The sequence below is a fragment of the Oryzias melastigma genome, linkage group LG12 (assembly GCF_002922805.2).
Source record: "Oryzias melastigma strain HK-1 linkage group LG12, ASM292280v2, whole genome shotgun sequence".
NCBI lineage: Eukaryota > Metazoa > Chordata > Actinopteri > Beloniformes > Adrianichthyidae > Oryzias > Oryzias melastigma.
Genome location: NC_050523.1, coordinates 11,626,156 through 11,642,912, shown reverse-complemented (window position 1 = coordinate 11,642,912; position 16,757 = coordinate 11,626,156). Strand labels below are relative to the sequence as shown.

The 16,757-nt window shown below is 37.8% G+C and overlaps 1 protein-coding gene across 2 annotated transcripts in view; it reads left to right on the top strand.

Annotated features, from left to right (window-relative positions):
• pappaa (pregnancy-associated plasma protein A, pappalysin 1a) overlaps positions 1 to 16,757 on the top strand; it is a 106,068-nt gene that overhangs the window by 20,001 nt on the left and 69,310 nt on the right. For both annotated transcript variants that reach the window (XM_024299572.2, XM_024299571.2), the window contains exons 5-7: positions 10 to 202; positions 449 to 570; positions 8,555 to 9,056. In XM_024299572.2, the coding sequence (XP_024155340.1) occupies positions 10 to 202; positions 449 to 570; positions 8,555 to 9,056 (817 nt within the window). The remainder of the gene's footprint in view (positions 1 to 9; positions 203 to 448; positions 571 to 8,554; positions 9,057 to 16,757) is intronic.

Below are 16,757 nucleotides of genomic sequence, written 5' to 3'. Positions count from 1 at the left end.
TTCCTGCAGATGATTCTTGCACAGACTCTTTCACATTGAACCAGGTGGCCAGGATGCACTGCTACCTAGATCTGATCTACCAGACGTGGCAACCTGCTGCCAGACCCCCTCCAGTACCGATGCCACCCCAAGTAGTTCAGCAGCACCACAACTCCATCACCCTGGAATGGTTTCCACCACTTTCTGGACACTTTTACGACAGGTGAAAGGACGTACTGTAAATTTTTTTGAATATTCTCCTTTTTTGTGACACGATTTTTATTTAAATTCTCTATTAATATTCTATTCTAATAACTGAGTAGACTATTTTTTGTTAACATTAAAACAAAAAATAAGCTGTAGATTTAAAATGTAACCTTTTTTAATTTCATATAAAAGCCATCGTACTACAAGACTACGCTTGGTCTGTATCTAAGTTGGTTGCTCTTTCTGCCTGTTGGTTTCCTAGAGAATTGGGATCAGTGTGTGATAAATGTACTGAGGGGAGAGTTCTACTGCAGTACGCCTCAAACTCGTCTTCTCCAAGACCATGCTCCCCTTCTGGACACTGGTCCCCCCGAGAGGCTGAAGGTAGGCTACAGTGTTCTGCTTTTACCACACTTATTGATGTCATGTTTCGCTGCAATGCATCCTGCAGTTGAGTCGATGGTAGCCGGCTCCCATGTTGAACACTTCTATGGAAAATGCATTAGGTGTACTCGCCAATAAAAAGCAGTCGAGAAGCACTGGGTTGATTGTAATAAGCTGTTTTTGCTGAAGTTTAATGTTATGAAAAAGAGGGACACGTCTCCCCTCTAATCCAGAGTTTACAGAATGATTACAGGATCTAAGGTTTATCTGGTGTTGGGTTTCAAGTCAGTATTCTATCCATGAGACTGACTCAATCCCAAACCATGCAGATGACTCACTGGATTTGAGATATTTAGGCTGTGGGACATCATGGAAGCATCACGTAGGTCTCTTCCCCAACAAATATCGTGCCATAATATCTATAGGAAACTCATTTTCCAAAATCAAAGTTTGTAGCAATATTTTTTTCATTTTTATAATACAATATAAGGTTTTTGAATGCAATAAACAGTAAGATCTGCTATATTTTTAGCAGTAAAAGACATAACTGCATAGATTTCATGCATGCAGACAATAATTCTGTTTTTATTTGTCGGCATTTTCTTATAAAAAGAAAAAAAAAATCAATGACATGTTTTTTTATTTTACACCAACGCACACAATTCTATTTAGTCTGAAGGCTTACAGAGAAAAACATTGGACCACATGTGTTGCTGATTTCTAATGTTCTTCTTCCAGTACATTTCTGATTCAGCAGACGCAATAAAGAAGGACTGTTTTTCTTACAAACTTTGTTAAAGCCCATTCTGTGTTATATCATTGCAGACTTGGCTTGGACTGTAACAAAAATGTTTGAAACTTGGCTTGCAAGTTCTGTGTGAATTGAGAGCGATGGTGGAGCTTCACTCTGATATACAAAAACATTTTATTGCACAAACCTTTTCTACAAAAACTCTCTACACAAAATGCAAAATTCTTTTTAGAGAAAACTTAAAAGTAGTTTCAGTGAGTTAATTGATATCAGACCATGTTCCAATTTGAGCATATTGGTAGTTTATTAAGCACTTTGCACAGAAAGGTAGTAATGACAGTGGTAGCTCTAAAATTCTTAACTTTGCAGATTTAATGTACTGTTATTTATCCGTTTTTGAGCAATTTAGCCATTCTAAATAGAGAAGTTATTCTCAAATAATAGTAATTGTAAAGTACAGCTAAAGTTCCAGTTATACATTGAGTGTCACTGTTTAACCAGTGGAACCCAATTATAAAACTAGAAAAGTTGTATTAGCTGCAATAATGCTAGTGAGAATGCTTTTTTGCTGAATGTGGTCACTGAAAATGCTAAAGTTAAATCTTTTTTAAAATATTAAAGTTGCTAAAAGACTTAATGTTGCAGAAATTGAAGAAAGTCCACAAAAATGTGAATTTCTTGTAAAATTGTATAAATTGCATAACATTTTAAAATGTGTAAAAGGTATGAATACCAAAAGTACAAGCAGGAATGTCCTGAACATGCTAAACGTTTGGATAACTAGATTGCATATCTTTCACCGTTCATTTCTATGGAGCTGAAAAATCGCATAAATTGCAAAAAAAAAAAAAAAAAAAAAAAAAAAAATGGATGTCAGATCTGGTGGCAAGAGTAAATCAAGGAGTCAAGATTCAGTAATACAAAGTTAGTCAAAAATAATGAATAAAAAATATTTTGATTAAAAAAATGACTTATTTATGTATCTTATGTTTCCTCTAACTAGTGGGGAGTAATGTAATGTTATCACCAATTAATCACAATGAATATTCCAATTTTGTCAGCTTTTCACCAGAAAAACATATTCAAAGGGAATAAGTTACATAGCATTACTGTATGAGGTAATTTTCCAAATATTTTTATCTGAGAAATTTTAAATTCACCTGACAAAGCAGAAAAAAGAGCCTCAAAAATAGTTTTTTTCTCAACATATAAAAATCAAGAAACATCAAAAAATAGAAAAAGTATTATCTATGGTAAAAAAGTTCTCAGAAGTTCTCTGCAATGCGACAAAATCATACTTTTTCAAATTCTTAATATCTAAGTGAGTCAGGTAGAAGACTTGCAGTCTGTAATTCAGCACTGTCACTTGAACTGTTATGCTAAATTTATAACCCCAGAAAAGTTTAATTAGCAAATGCGATACTTCATTTAAAAGTGAATGATTTGCACTGAAAAATGAACACAAGATAAAAACTGATGTTATTGCAGATGAGAAACAAAGCCAAGCAAAAGCAGACAATTCTAAGATTAGCTCTTACAGAATAGGCTCCTATAGATTGACTCTTATTACAATTTACTTTGGCAGATGCAAACAATCTATCAAGCCTTAAACAGGCATCATTTTAAAAGCTAAAGTCATTTTTGGCCAAGTTATACCAAAACACATCAGAAGAATAAAAGCACACTTGAAAGGAACGTTGTGATTCCATTTTCTTGATGGCTTATGTCCGATAATAGGTAACTTGTAATCAGCATTTTGTGAAAAGACTTATATGAAGCCTACATACTGACTAATAAATCAAATTTCCGCATTTCACATCATAAAATGACAACTCCATAAAACAGATTGGAACACTACACTGCTGCCATGCCACTTTTATGCCTTCCAGTGAGAAAGACAAAATTGTAAAATCAGTTTCAGAACAGGGCAGTAAATACATGCTTATAAAAGTTTGCTTTTCCTTCATTTGTTTCTATGATGTTCCTGATTTGGCAAACGTGGAGATTTGTAAACAGACAGGAAAACAGGGGCTGTGAAATATCCTACAGCTTCAGTGAAACTTTAACAATGTCCACTTTTCTTTCACAAAGCACTGTTCCAACACACATCACTACTTTTAACACTGTTGATTACAAACACTAATCGGACACAATGCAACTCGCTGCTTTATTTTCAGCAGGCTCCTGGCTGGTTAAAATTTTTCTGGAGTTTTGATTAGACTTCGCGGCAAATTTAACTTCAGAATGAAATAAGTCGCTGATTTGTGCTAGTAAATTCGCTTAATGGAAACACCACAATTTTGATTAAACTCCCATTTATTGAAAAAAATATTTTTTTTGGCTTGAAAGTGGCGTTTTTTTGGGGCATAAATAATTGGACTAAATTCAGGAAAACTGCAATGGGAGCACTTTTTATCAAATTAAATTTGCTTCTTGGTAGGAACGCCACAAGACGTTCCGCAGTTTCACAAAGCTCATCAAAAGTTGAGCGTGTCATGCGGAATTGTTAGATCCAAAGGTCCTCTGTAAAACCATCAACCACTTCCCAAAATGGCTTCATCCGTAGCCGCTCTTTGGTGGAAGGAGCTTGCCATTCCTTAGCCTGAATAAGACTCCGACGTCTCCTTTGATGAATGATGATGAGCGCTATAGTGCCGTGGCAGTGCGATACACGACAAAGGGTCTAACTGCTTGATTGTTTGAAGGTTTCATTTTTAATATCGCTGCATAGACTCCTCACATGCGTCTGTGTCTGGCTCATTGACATATAGAAAAGACTGTTAATGGTCTACCTGTGCGACATGCACCTGGAACTGCAAAGAGGTCATCCAAATGCCCCCTTGATGTAACAGAATCTGCTTAAAACATCATTCGTCGCTGTGTTTTTGAATGACTTGTGCTTATTTGTATAGTTATGATTTAATGCAAATTGTGTTGTTTCGACATTTGTATAATTTTGATAAAGCTTTGCGCATATCTGTAATGGAGGTGCAGCTTCTGACTATATACAAAAGTGTGTGTGTGTGTTTTGTGATCCAGAGGCAAGTCTGGACTTGTCTAAAATACTGTGTGAGTAAACTGTGCTCTGTTTTTTCTCTTGGAATGTACCCCTGTTTGAGGCAGCTCCCCCCACCACCACAAACACACACGTTAGCTAAAGTTGGAGCAACTTCTCAACAGATACCACAGCTGCTGTCCAGCAGTGATGCTGCTCTTTTGTCTAAACTTCCACTGGATCTAGAGTTTGTGACAAATGTCACTTAGGCTAAGTCATAGAAATATTAGAAGGTGTTAGTATGTCAGAGAGCAAGCATGATGATGTCGTCATTTGTGACTTGTGCATTTCTGTTTATTAACTATAGACACACAACACTGATTTCTTGTATCATCTAATCTTGCAAATTGACAACAGGATCAAACTAAAAAACAAACAAAAATAGTGCGCACCATAAAGCCTTCGGTTTTTTCAAACCCCCTTACACATGGGTTTATTCTGGTTGTGTTATGGTGAAGCCATTTTTAGAGGTAAGGGGCTAACGTATACCCTTTCAGACTGTGTTTTTTAGAAATGTTATTATCAAGTTTATTGTAATCACAATAACGTTTTCTTTAGTGGTATCAGTCTGTTTTTTTTTTTGATGTTGCAAACAATGTTGGGAGTTACAGGTGTCGTTAATACTAGAGGTGTGTAATGGCAAGAGTCTGGCAATACAATACATTTCGTGATACCCGACTCACAATACGATATGTATTGTGATAAAGCTCAAGACTGTACTAGAACAATTTTTTTGAAAGAGTATGACTTTGAAAACATTTCTACCCACCTATTAGTTGTAATAAAAATGGTAAAATAAATTGTATGTAATGATCACAACTCTAAGCACTGCAACTGTATCTCATACAAAAGTTGATTCTACCTAAGCAAATTCATTCAATAATCTATAATCAATTAAATATCGCCATGTCAGCATTTTAAAACAATACAACAATCGCCAAATGAAGTCTCGCGATATATTGCCAAAATCTTTCCTACACCCCTAGTCAATAATGCGGTTAACATGCAGCGTGTTACAAACATGTTCTAGAGTTACCGTGAATACAGTTAATAAAGTCTGAGGGATTTATCTGATTCTTTTGTCTCGGTTAATGTGTCTTAGAGTTTGGTGTGTCTTACATATGACGCCCTGTAGTGCAGAATATATGGTAAAAAAACAACTATTTTTCATAATGAAGGTATACGCAATTTTGTAGGAGACCTTTGTATGAAAAACATAAATTCTTTCTTGAGTTGACTTTCATGTAATTATTATTATTTTTTTTTTAGCAAATCCCATATGGACTAAAATAAGTAGTGGCAGTCAAATTTCAAGGAAAATGTCTGCCTTCCTATTTTTTTTTCTAATCAGCATAAACGTACATAAGCCAGTTCACCTTCGCTATTTGCATTTGCAACTATTTCCATTTGTATACACATTTGTATCCAAATTGTATCCAATTTATGTACATATACAAGAAGAAGAAGAACATGCATATCAGTTACTGGTATTTAACCCTTTAACACTGGAGATGTTACAGGCAACACCTAAATAACACACACTTTTGCTATAGTTTTTGCTAGTTTATGCAATCAACGGAAATCCGTCGATTCTGTTGCAGAGAAAAGCAGCTTTTCATATCGTCTGTGCATTGATCTGCAGCATATACTAACATAAAGTGTTGAATAACAGTGCAAAGCCATTAATGTTGACTGCGTAAGCATTTCACTGACGTAAAGTGTTGCATATCAGTGCAAGGCTGCTTTTCTTTTTTTCAAAATCTGCTGGAATTAAGATAATTATGTAAACGGTTGAAGAGTTGCGGTGGTCAAAAGAATTTAAACAGGTTCGGTGACCCTTATGCAGTATCCTAAACTGTCTATACAGTGCCAATCGAATGGGTTCTGAACTGAAACTTAAGTACACTGAAGGCAAATTCTGGTCTGAAAATTTGATGATTTTCAAGAAGTTCTATTAAAACAATTAAATATCTAACAAACTAATTGGGAAAAAACATTTCAGGTTTTATTTTTCATTACTTAATGCAAATTGTATTCATGTATTTTTCCCAAATAGCTGTGTTACTTGTGGTCAGTTTTATTGACACCATAGTTTCAAGGGTTTGATATATAAAACATGTGAGAGTGATCAAAGATCAGAAAGTTTTTAATAAGGAATCAGACAAAAAAAAATAAAAAAAAACGTCCTTAATTGAGCCGGAGGTACATTTACTTTCATTTGTTAGCATTTCATGTCACCTTAACCTGACATGACGCTGGTTCACAGCTTCAGTGCCTGTTGCCTTTATAGGTGAATCTTCGTGTCTGTTGAGTGTGTGCGTGTCAAGGCTAAGGGGGAATGGCGGCGTGGGTTTGATGTCTGCCTCATAAATGAGGATGTGTGTAACAGTATGACAGTGAGTCATCGATATTGTGAGTGAGAGCCAGACACTTCTTAGAAAGCATAAAGTGTGCAGGCTTGGACATATCCCTGTCTGTTTATTCATCCCACGCTCCAGTGGACATGCTCCAGTAGCTATTCTGGACTTTTTACTTTACATGATTAATATGAGGGCTCGCTCCTTCAAGCTGAACATAGCAGAAATGTTTACACCTGTTTTAACTTCTTGGTGATGCTGAGTCAAGGGCCTCATTCAAAAGAAACAGACAAGTACTTTAAAAAGGAAAAAATGCCGCCGTGATTAAACCCATCCTGTTGTTTTTATGGACTTTTTCCACCTGCAGTGCCATAAAACGCTGCACAGAATTCTCGAATGTTTTCTGCAAAAAACAAACACGTCTGACACAATCAGACCTCGGTTGTCCAATTTTATTATTACAGACACGGTCAGGCATCATCCCTTAATTTGTCTATAGTTAATTGTGATTAGCATGATGCTTTGAAACCCCTAGTTTAACTAACAAACTATTCGTCTGGATAAAATGCACAACTAGAATGCAGTAATACTTTATACTGAGAAGTTACAATTCATTCTCTCTCTGTGCTTATATGCGACACAAAAAAGGTGAATAAATGTTAAGATTTTGTAACTCTTATTTTGTCTTTCATGAGACCCCAGTTTAGTCTTATCTTTTTAACGTTTTTGTTGTTTTCTTTTACAAGATTTTAAATAATAGAAGTTTTTATGTTATTTTAACCTTCAGTTGTGTGCAGTTTGTTTTTATTTTCAGACATAAATTGAAATTATTATACTAAATTCAGTTGAATTCACCTCAGGCTAATCGATGGACGACATCCCCATTCAATCTCCTCTCAAATCTCTTCCATTTGCCGTAGTGCCAAAGCAGGAATGAAGCCCATGATAACAGCTGACATTACAAAATATTTTCTGTGGCTAAAGCTCCTTCACTCGCAAACTCAATGAAAACGTTCCCAGAAATCATGGGCTGCACGAGCTCAGCAAAGCCAAGCTCCTTTGAGCACCTTCTCCATTTTCTTCCAGCCCCTCATTCGCTCTCCCTACCTTTCACTTTCTCTTTTCTTTAATTCACATCCACTTTGGCCACACACACTTACAGTTCAATAATAAATGTGTTGAGATAATGTGGCTTGGAAACCATATTCAGCCCTCACTTGATTAAACACTGGAATTTGCGTGGTGCCCAGAAATGAGGTTAGCAAATGGCTTCGCCGGTTGCCAGCTTGGAATTGCACAAAAGGAAATTGAGGTAGAACATAGTGTCTGCCGGTTGCTGGCTTCTAAAAGTACTTGATGAATGTCAGTGTACGTCACTTAGGATAATGCGAGCTAGCTGTGTGTGGACTCCAAATATGGCCGGAGTGTGACTGTTTGAGCTTGAAATGACTGTGCTGAAGCGAGAACCCTACCCTGGGCCCCTCTCAGAAGGTACACACCTCAGCTCTGCCTTTCCTCTGCAGATGGACTAACAATGAACTCTCAGTTTCACCTCAACCTTGATGTTGCAAGACCTGTAGATACACCAAAACATCTCCAGTGTGTGTTTTAGATCTGTCAGCACTCATATAAAACACTTAAGCTTTAAAATCTTGCTGTAAAAAAGGCCAAATTAATGTACAGTGGAAATTCCAGAATGCTTAACAAATCCAAGCTTTAAGAAGTAAAAAACAAATTTTGGTTTTTAAAATATTTTTCTTTATTGATGCCTAATGTTTGTTTTTTTTTTTAATGTGCTTTTTGTTTTGTAATTTCCCACAGGCCCTCCAGATGTGGAGCAGGCATGTGAGCCAAGCGTGCGCACGTGGAGCCCCAATGGAGGGAATGAGCAAAGTGTTGTTGGCCCGTCAGAGTGCCCCGTCCAGGGCTGCATGCTCCAGTTGGAGTTCCTCTACCCTTTGGTACCCGACTCTCTGACCGTGTGGGTCACTTTCTTCAGTCCCGAGGAAACAACGTTGCCGGCAATCCACAACATCTTGCTATTGACTGTCAGCGGGAGAAACATCTCGTTGGGCCCCAGCAATGTTTTCTGTGACACTCCACTAACACTGAAGCTGGATGTTCAAGAGGAGGTGTACGGGGTACAGTTCTACACAATGGAGCAAAACCTGGAGATCGATGCCACTCTCCTGGCGTCAAAGCGAGACTGCAAACTCTGCAGGCATTGCAAACTGCTACGCTATCGCCTGCTGCGGCATCCGGCCTTCACCCATGCACCACGTGGCCTGATACTGAACGAACCCATCCGCCGATACACAGACAGGTGAGCAAAATAGACCGCTTTTTATTTCCGAATCAAGAAATGATGATCTACTGTCAGCTTTTGCCTAGAACTGGTTGTAGACCATCAGTTCTAAGTCAAGAACTGATGGTCTACGTTGACCTGTTGTTCACCCTGGTCCTGGTGTAACCAATGATCATGGCCCTAAATCATGTCAACATGAGGATGCTTGGTTGACTCGATCCATCTCTTCTTCACTGTTCCATTCTCATTCAATAGTTTTTAGTGCCAAAATAGAAAAAAAATACCTTTGGCACAATCAAATTCAATGGATTTGGGTCATCAAATTGGACCCAAAAGTGTTTGTTAATAATCTAAGGCTTGCTGAACACTTCTGAATAAACTTCCTGCTCTAGTATGAGGTAATTAGAAACTTTAGACACACTGATGAAAGGTGTGTTTTTTTAATCTCCAACAACCTTCCCAAAACACACATTAGTGTAATACCAGATATCCTTTTCAATGCTCCCTGGACCACTTGCAGCCACCGCTGTTTCTGCACTTTTAGATCTGTTGCCCAACATTTGTTTCCTAAGTCACAGGTCAGTTGTTGCCCACATTTGTTTTTTCCCTTGTTCCATGAAGCAAGGGCAAATAGATGACATGTCGAGGGGATTATCTGCACACCGTGCTGAGAATTTAGTGCTTTCCTTTCACGGAATGTGCTGAGTTTCTAAAATCGTGCTATACATGGCACCGGTGTGTGTCATACCATCTCGCTGTCGTGCTGTCAGGGCGGTTAACATGAGAAGGAAAGCACTTGATAAGGGTGTGTTTGTGTTGCGCGAGTTGGAGCGATGACATCCAAGTGCCATAAAGTGTCTGTGCACAGTTTCCTGGTTGAACGGCATTATCTGTGGAAGGATGCCCGCAGTAGAGATGTATTTATTTGGAGGTTTTGGCACACTTCAGTGACTATTGGTGTGCTCTTGGTAGTTTTACTGCTGTGGTGTATTTCACTAGCTGTGGTTGCATTCCGGTGGTAGTGGTCAGTGGCAAAAGCTGTCTTTGTGTGTGTGTTATCAGACCACATGCGATCTCATCTCTGTTAGGTGGTCAGATATACTCTGTAGAAAGTAAGAATGAACATTTTAAGCACATTTGGGATATTTTTTTAATTAAAAAATGCTGTTTCAGAGGCATTCTCCTAAAAAAGAAAAGAAAACCCTGCTACCATTAAGGCATAAGAAGCCAGAACAGCTACCTAATCAGATTGCATGAATGAAACACATGGTTTACTTCACTTTTCCTTGAATAAATGCCTTGACGTAGAAAAAGCCCACTGATCAGATATTATTCAAAGCTGTTGCGTTCTGTCTTGGAAGCTCCTCCTTATCTTGCGGCTTGCCTTGAATCCAAAATAAATCGACCCGTTTGATTGCTGGGGTCCAGCTGCTGAATAGCTTTTGTTGACCACACAGAAAGTTACTTCTTCTTGCAATATGCTTTCATGGGCTTGGATGGAGAGGTCGAGGGGGATGGGGGCGATTGACCTCTCCCTGTCAACTCACTGGCCTTCATCTAAGCTGGGGCAAACAACAAGAGGAATGGCTGACACGCTAGCTCCTTTTGGCTTCACCCATGAGTGGTGGTTTGTTTGGAATGGCTAACGGCTCAGAGGTCAGGGTGTCAGAGTAACTTATGGAGGAACGCAAGAAGCGTGAAGAGGAGACGCAGAGTGGTATGTTTGTATCAGTTGGGGGTAAATTATTACATGGCTCTGGGAGGGGGATGGGGGTCGCTGGCAGTGGTGATGAAGGAGACATTGGGGGGGGGTCAAGAAAGTATGAAAGGAGACCTACCATGCAAAATAGACCTAAGAATGGTTTCAAGAGCCTCACTGAACATCTCTCCTGAAGCAAATGTTCTTTCATAGACTTTTCTAATATTTAACTGGCATTTGTTGCTTCTATAGTTTAGGTCTTTTTTGGTTGAGTAACTTCTCTGTTATGTCTAAATATGGTTGATCAGATCTCTGTTTCTTCTATCAGGCTTCTGGAAACCATATAGAACATCTCAAATTGTGCACATCTTTCCTTCACTGTGCAGAAGCAATAATAATGAAGGTTCTGCCAGATATTTAAATCAATAGCATTTTTGGTATAAATTTGTACATGTGCTTACAGGTCTAAACCTATAGTCTTGCAGTTGTGCAAATGTGTTTTCCTTGTTTGTTGCTCTTGCATGCTCAGTGTAAAATGTTACTACTTCTATTTATCTGTTTTCCTCATCTGGGATTTTTTCAGCCAAGAACAACAAAGAAGCACATCCATATGCATGCTCACACATAAACGTAGTGCACACATCTGCAAAGATGGAAACAGGCGGGATGAAGACCGACACACAGCCATGTTCCTTTTGGTCTTAGCAGCAGCCGTATTCACTCTCAAATGTTATCACATGGTGCTATCAAAAATACCTTTTGAAAGGCATATTACAGAGCCTTCTGCCAGTCTTTAAAAAGGGGAGCTAAGATAAAACCCCCCATTCCCACTGGGGTCTTGAGAAGAATGTCAGGAGGAAGAAAGCCGGGCCAATAATGAAATCTTTTCATGTGACAATCTGATAGTGACAGGAGAAATGCCCATTTCAGGGAATTTTATATCAAGTCAGTTGGATATTCAGCTGCATCAATGCATTTTATTTTCTTTAGATCTGAAGGTAATGGTATATATTATTATTTTTTTTTATGATAATGGTCTTAAAGAAAGTTCACACATCTCTTACCTTTAAAAGTAGAAGCTATACCCATCAATTTTTGTGGAAATCATCGGACCTCTTCTGCATCTGCACTGCTGTCTCTGTTTCCCTCTCCCCTGCTGCCGGTGGCAGCACCTAACACGACCAGTTGCAGTGAGGTCGGCGGGAATCGAGCACGCATCTAATTGGAAACAGCTTTAAAGCTGGCTTTAAACAGTTGTTATCACACTGCGAGGAGCAGCACCGCTGACCCTTTCAGAACACAGGGAGCATTATGACACTCAACTCTTGAACACATGTTTTCTTCCAACCTTGAATCTACAAACCATGATGGGCCATGTTCTCTATATTATGTATTGATCTCCAGATATTTCTCTATAATACAGTAGTGTTCTCTGCTAGTTAAAGACCTACTTCAATCATCTTTTGTGCTATTTTGAAAGTGTTCCCAGTGGAATTTAATTAATCTTGTTTTTTTAAGACATTGTTTTTGCAAATTTGCTGCTCGATATGAGACAAAAACGTGTTGTAAAACTCCAGATGCGTGTGGGAGGAGCTACCGCCTAAAGTTTTTAACCTGATTGCTACATGGGAGCATTAAATACATATCTCATTTACAATGCTCAGAAGACATGGAGGCTTCACAGTGGTGCAGTGGTTAGCGCTCTTGCCTCACAGCGAGAAGGCCCTGGGCTCAAGTCTCAGCTGGGGAACCTGAAACAGAATCACCAATGGGGGACCCTTCTGTTTGGAGTTTGCATGTTCTTCCTGTGCATGCAATGGTTTTTTTTCCAAGAACTCCGGCTTCCTCCCATCATCCAAAAACATGCTTTATAGGTTAATTGGTTGTTCTAAATGGTCTTCAGGTGTGAATGCGAGTATGTCCCTGTGACAGACTGCAAACCTGGGTGTACGCTGCCTTTGACTCCACCCACTGACTGTGTAATAATTTCAGTTCCTGATTGATTGACGCAACACATCTTCTTTGCCAAGGGTTAGATTTTTTAATGCTCGAGAAGATGCGATGGCCAAATTACTCTGTATAATGAGCTGGTGCCAGATTGACATGCTATGCCTGAGACTCAAATCATACCTCAGTACCCCAGATTGTGTCTGTACATTAACCTAACATTGAAACTGGATTCGTCATGCTGATTACGCTCTCTACTGCTAGCGAATATCTCCCCACAGCCACAACAAAATTGGTAAGCAACAATTGAGCCATCAGCTGTACAGTTTTGAGCCTGATGCCAACTTGGTTGAGAAAAAACATTCATGGATCTAGTCGTCTAAAAGTGCATTCATCATGGAGCGGAGCAGGGAGCTTGTGTCCCGCCCAGTGTATTTTCAGCACAACATATACAATCTTTTTCAAACTGCTTTTTTTTTTGGCTGGTCCTGATTGACAACAATTTGAAAAAAAGAAATACTCAGAGAATTCCACACAAACACCAAAAACCATCTGTAAAGCAGAAAGGGTCTTAAAAGAACTTTGAAATTGGACACTGGACATTCATTTTAAAGGAATAAAACTCATACTTTAGCCCCTGTGTGTATTATTAGTACCTACAGGATTTGGAGAGTACCTGTCTTTTAGTAAGCATTTTTTGAAAAGTCTCTGGTTTTATGAGTTGCTCAAAATCAAAAAATTCCAACTGAGAGCTCATCAAAGGTTATGGCTTTCCTGAACATCACTCAAAAACTTCCTTGGTTTAATTGCTGACTTTGGCTTGGGGTTTGCGGGACAAAAACAAGTTGGCAAGAGCTGCTGCTCCTGGTGGAGCATTGCTTTCACTTCAAGACTTAAATGTCTGCACTGGGAATAGTGGTTTTCTTGCCCGTGTGCTTTTGTTTAGGTTTGAAGGCCAAAGCTGGCACGCACAATGTTGTCTATGCTTCTCTCAGTGACACAGAGGGTTTGTGTGTTTGCTGGTGTGCCAAATTGTATGGCGTGTGCCTGTACGTGTCCACATGCTTTTTGTATGTTGCTTCTTTGAGCTGGCAGAGCGTGTGCCTGCCGGTGTTAATAGCACTGCAGAGCGTGTTTGAAAACCAGGTCAGACGCACTTGATGGTCTATATGAAATAATCTATGGCTAACCTATCATCCCTATTTCCCCTGATTAGCTGATCTCATCCTCCATTCATATTCTTAATGCCACATTCACAGCCATGATTATAGCAGGCAAATACTCACTCCCATCCCTTTATCCTTTCAACAACACACGAGCATGCTTTGGTTTCTTTCCCCATGACGTCACCTCAGTCTCACTGCAATAAAGCAAAACAGGGTTATTTAAAATTTGTTTATATATGTTTTAGTGTTGATACATTCTCCATTAATATTCTGTCAGTCAGTTCAATGTAAACTCATGTGTTTACACAATTAGAGCAATTCTGACGCAACCGCTCCCTCAAAGTTTAAGGTTTTTCTCTGAAAGGTCACCTAATCCATCTTATTCATTAATAGCAAAAGCCCTTTTTTTGTTGATCATCAACCTTAATTACATGCCATAACAGCTGCTATATCATAAAACTTAATACATTAATGGAAAATGTTGCAGCTTTTTTTTAGAGCTGATGAACAGGTTTAAAATGAAAAAATCTTATTTTTTTATTTTCTAAAATAAATAAAAGGTCAGACATATTTTTGGGGGGCTTTTATTTTGTAATGATTACAAAAAATGATTAAAAACAAATTGAGCTGGAACTTGTTCTTAAAATAACATTTTCTTTGAGAAAAAAATAGTCTCAACTACTAATCCTAACATCAGATTAAATAAATTAACAACAAAAATCCTTTTCTATGTGCTTTTACTTATGATGGTTTGCCCTAAAAAGGAAATAAAAAAACATAAATAGAACTGCAACACTTGTTTTTGCTCACATTCCTCATGGGATGAACTCAAAAATCTGAAACATTTTCTACAAAAAAAATAAAAATAATACATTTCTCCTAAATATTATTCATAAATCTTTCTTAATCTGTAATAGTGAGCACTTATTTGCTGAGATAATCCATCCCATCTCTCAGGTGCGCCATATAAAGACGCTGATTAGACAGCTGGATAATTGCACAGGTGTGCCTGAGGCTGGTCATAGTACAAGGCCACAGGATTTATTGAAATTGGGGGGGGTCTGGGGACGCTTAGTATCTGGTGTGACCAGCAACACATGTTCTTTGCATAGAGTCTATCAGGTTGTTGGTTGTGGTCTGTGGAATGTTGGTCTCTTTTTTTGATTTGCAGAGTTTCTGGATATTTCTCAGTGAGTTACATATCCGCTGAGTGTGCCGCCCATGCAAGAACTGTTTCCAGCTTTTAAGAATTATTTACATATCCTTGCAACATGGGGCTATGTGTTATGTTGCAACACGATTTAATGTTCGGCACAACAATGTGTCTCAGGATCTCATCACTGTGTCTCTGTGCTTTCAAAATGCCCCATACCATAACCAACTGCCACTATGAGCCACTTGATCAGCTCTATGTGAAGGAGATGTGTTGCACTGCATGAGGAAAATGGTGGTCCCTCCAAACACTTTTCTGAGTCCCTCCCCAATATTGTGACCAGTCTAAGGCACATCTGTGCAATAATCATGCTAATAAGCATATTAATATGGCACTCCTGTGAAGTGGGATGGAGTATCTCAGCAAAGGAAAAGTGCACTCAATTATAGATTTAGAAAGATTTGAAGAAAATATTAGAGATAAATTGTTATTTATGCGTTTTTAGGACATATTTCAGATTTTTGAATTCATTTAATGACAAATGGGAGCAAAAACAAGTCTTAATGTTTGTATTTATGTTCAGTGTAAAAAAAAGTGTCCTGCTTTTAGAGTTCATTTTATATACAAATGCTTTGGTTATTAAGTTCTGATACTTGATTTGTTCCTAAAATTGTAAAGTTGGAATTTACGTTACATAACACTTGAGGAAAAATGAAGTGGTTACATTTTTTTTTTGACTTAAACAACAAAAATAGAGTGCCGGTGCTCAACAAAAACAACTTTTTCCATTCACCCCGATCATGTAGTGAGGTGTCAAAATATGCCACCATGTATCTGTTCAAGTGGACACTAAGCAGTTTTTAGCATGCATAACACTTCTCACCATGGACTTTGACCTTGATGCAAAGGAAAATGCTGCAAAGGCAGAAAAAAACCCCAAGGAATAACATGGCGTTTGTTTAGGAGCTTTACAATTCACCATTCTGCTTACAGTTTGGAGAAAAAAAATGCATACGGACAACTTAAAAAAGGCGAATTAAACCTAATATTGCAGCAGAGTTGACCAAACTTCAGTCGATAAATTGATTCCTCTCAGATGCCTGTATACCAAGACGATCGGATGGCCCAACAGCTTAATTTAACTGGACATTAAAACATGCTAAAGGCAACTTATGAACCAAATTCACATCAAACTCAAATACTAAAGGAATAAAACAAAAAAATAAAAATAAACAAAACAAAAGAACGTAAGCGACAAATTAAAAATTAGAGAATTAGAGGGAATAAAAAGATCAACTACTTTATATATTAGTATGCAAAAACTCAATCTTAAAAACATAAAAAAGCCTTTTTTACAAAAAATTGTCTTCAATCTTGCGAAAAAAAAATCCTAACAAGAAAGTTTTTCAATGCAAATTAATCTTAGTTTAAGGAAACGTGTCTTAGTGACTATAATATATTTTTTCTTAAAATAAGACATTTTCCATTTTTCTTACCCCATAGACAGATTTTTTTGTTGCTTATATATAAAATATAATCAAATATAAATATAATCAAATATAAAATAAAATCAAATTATTATTTTTTAAAACTCTTTTTGCACTGTACTTTCATGTCATGAAAGCACCACGTCATTCGCTACTTCCTTTCCTTTTTTCCAACTGAGTCTCTTCAGTATTGCTTTATTTAAAAATAAAATACAATAGGATAAACTTTATTTTTCTCAATAGCAACTTTGATTTTTTTTTTTGTTT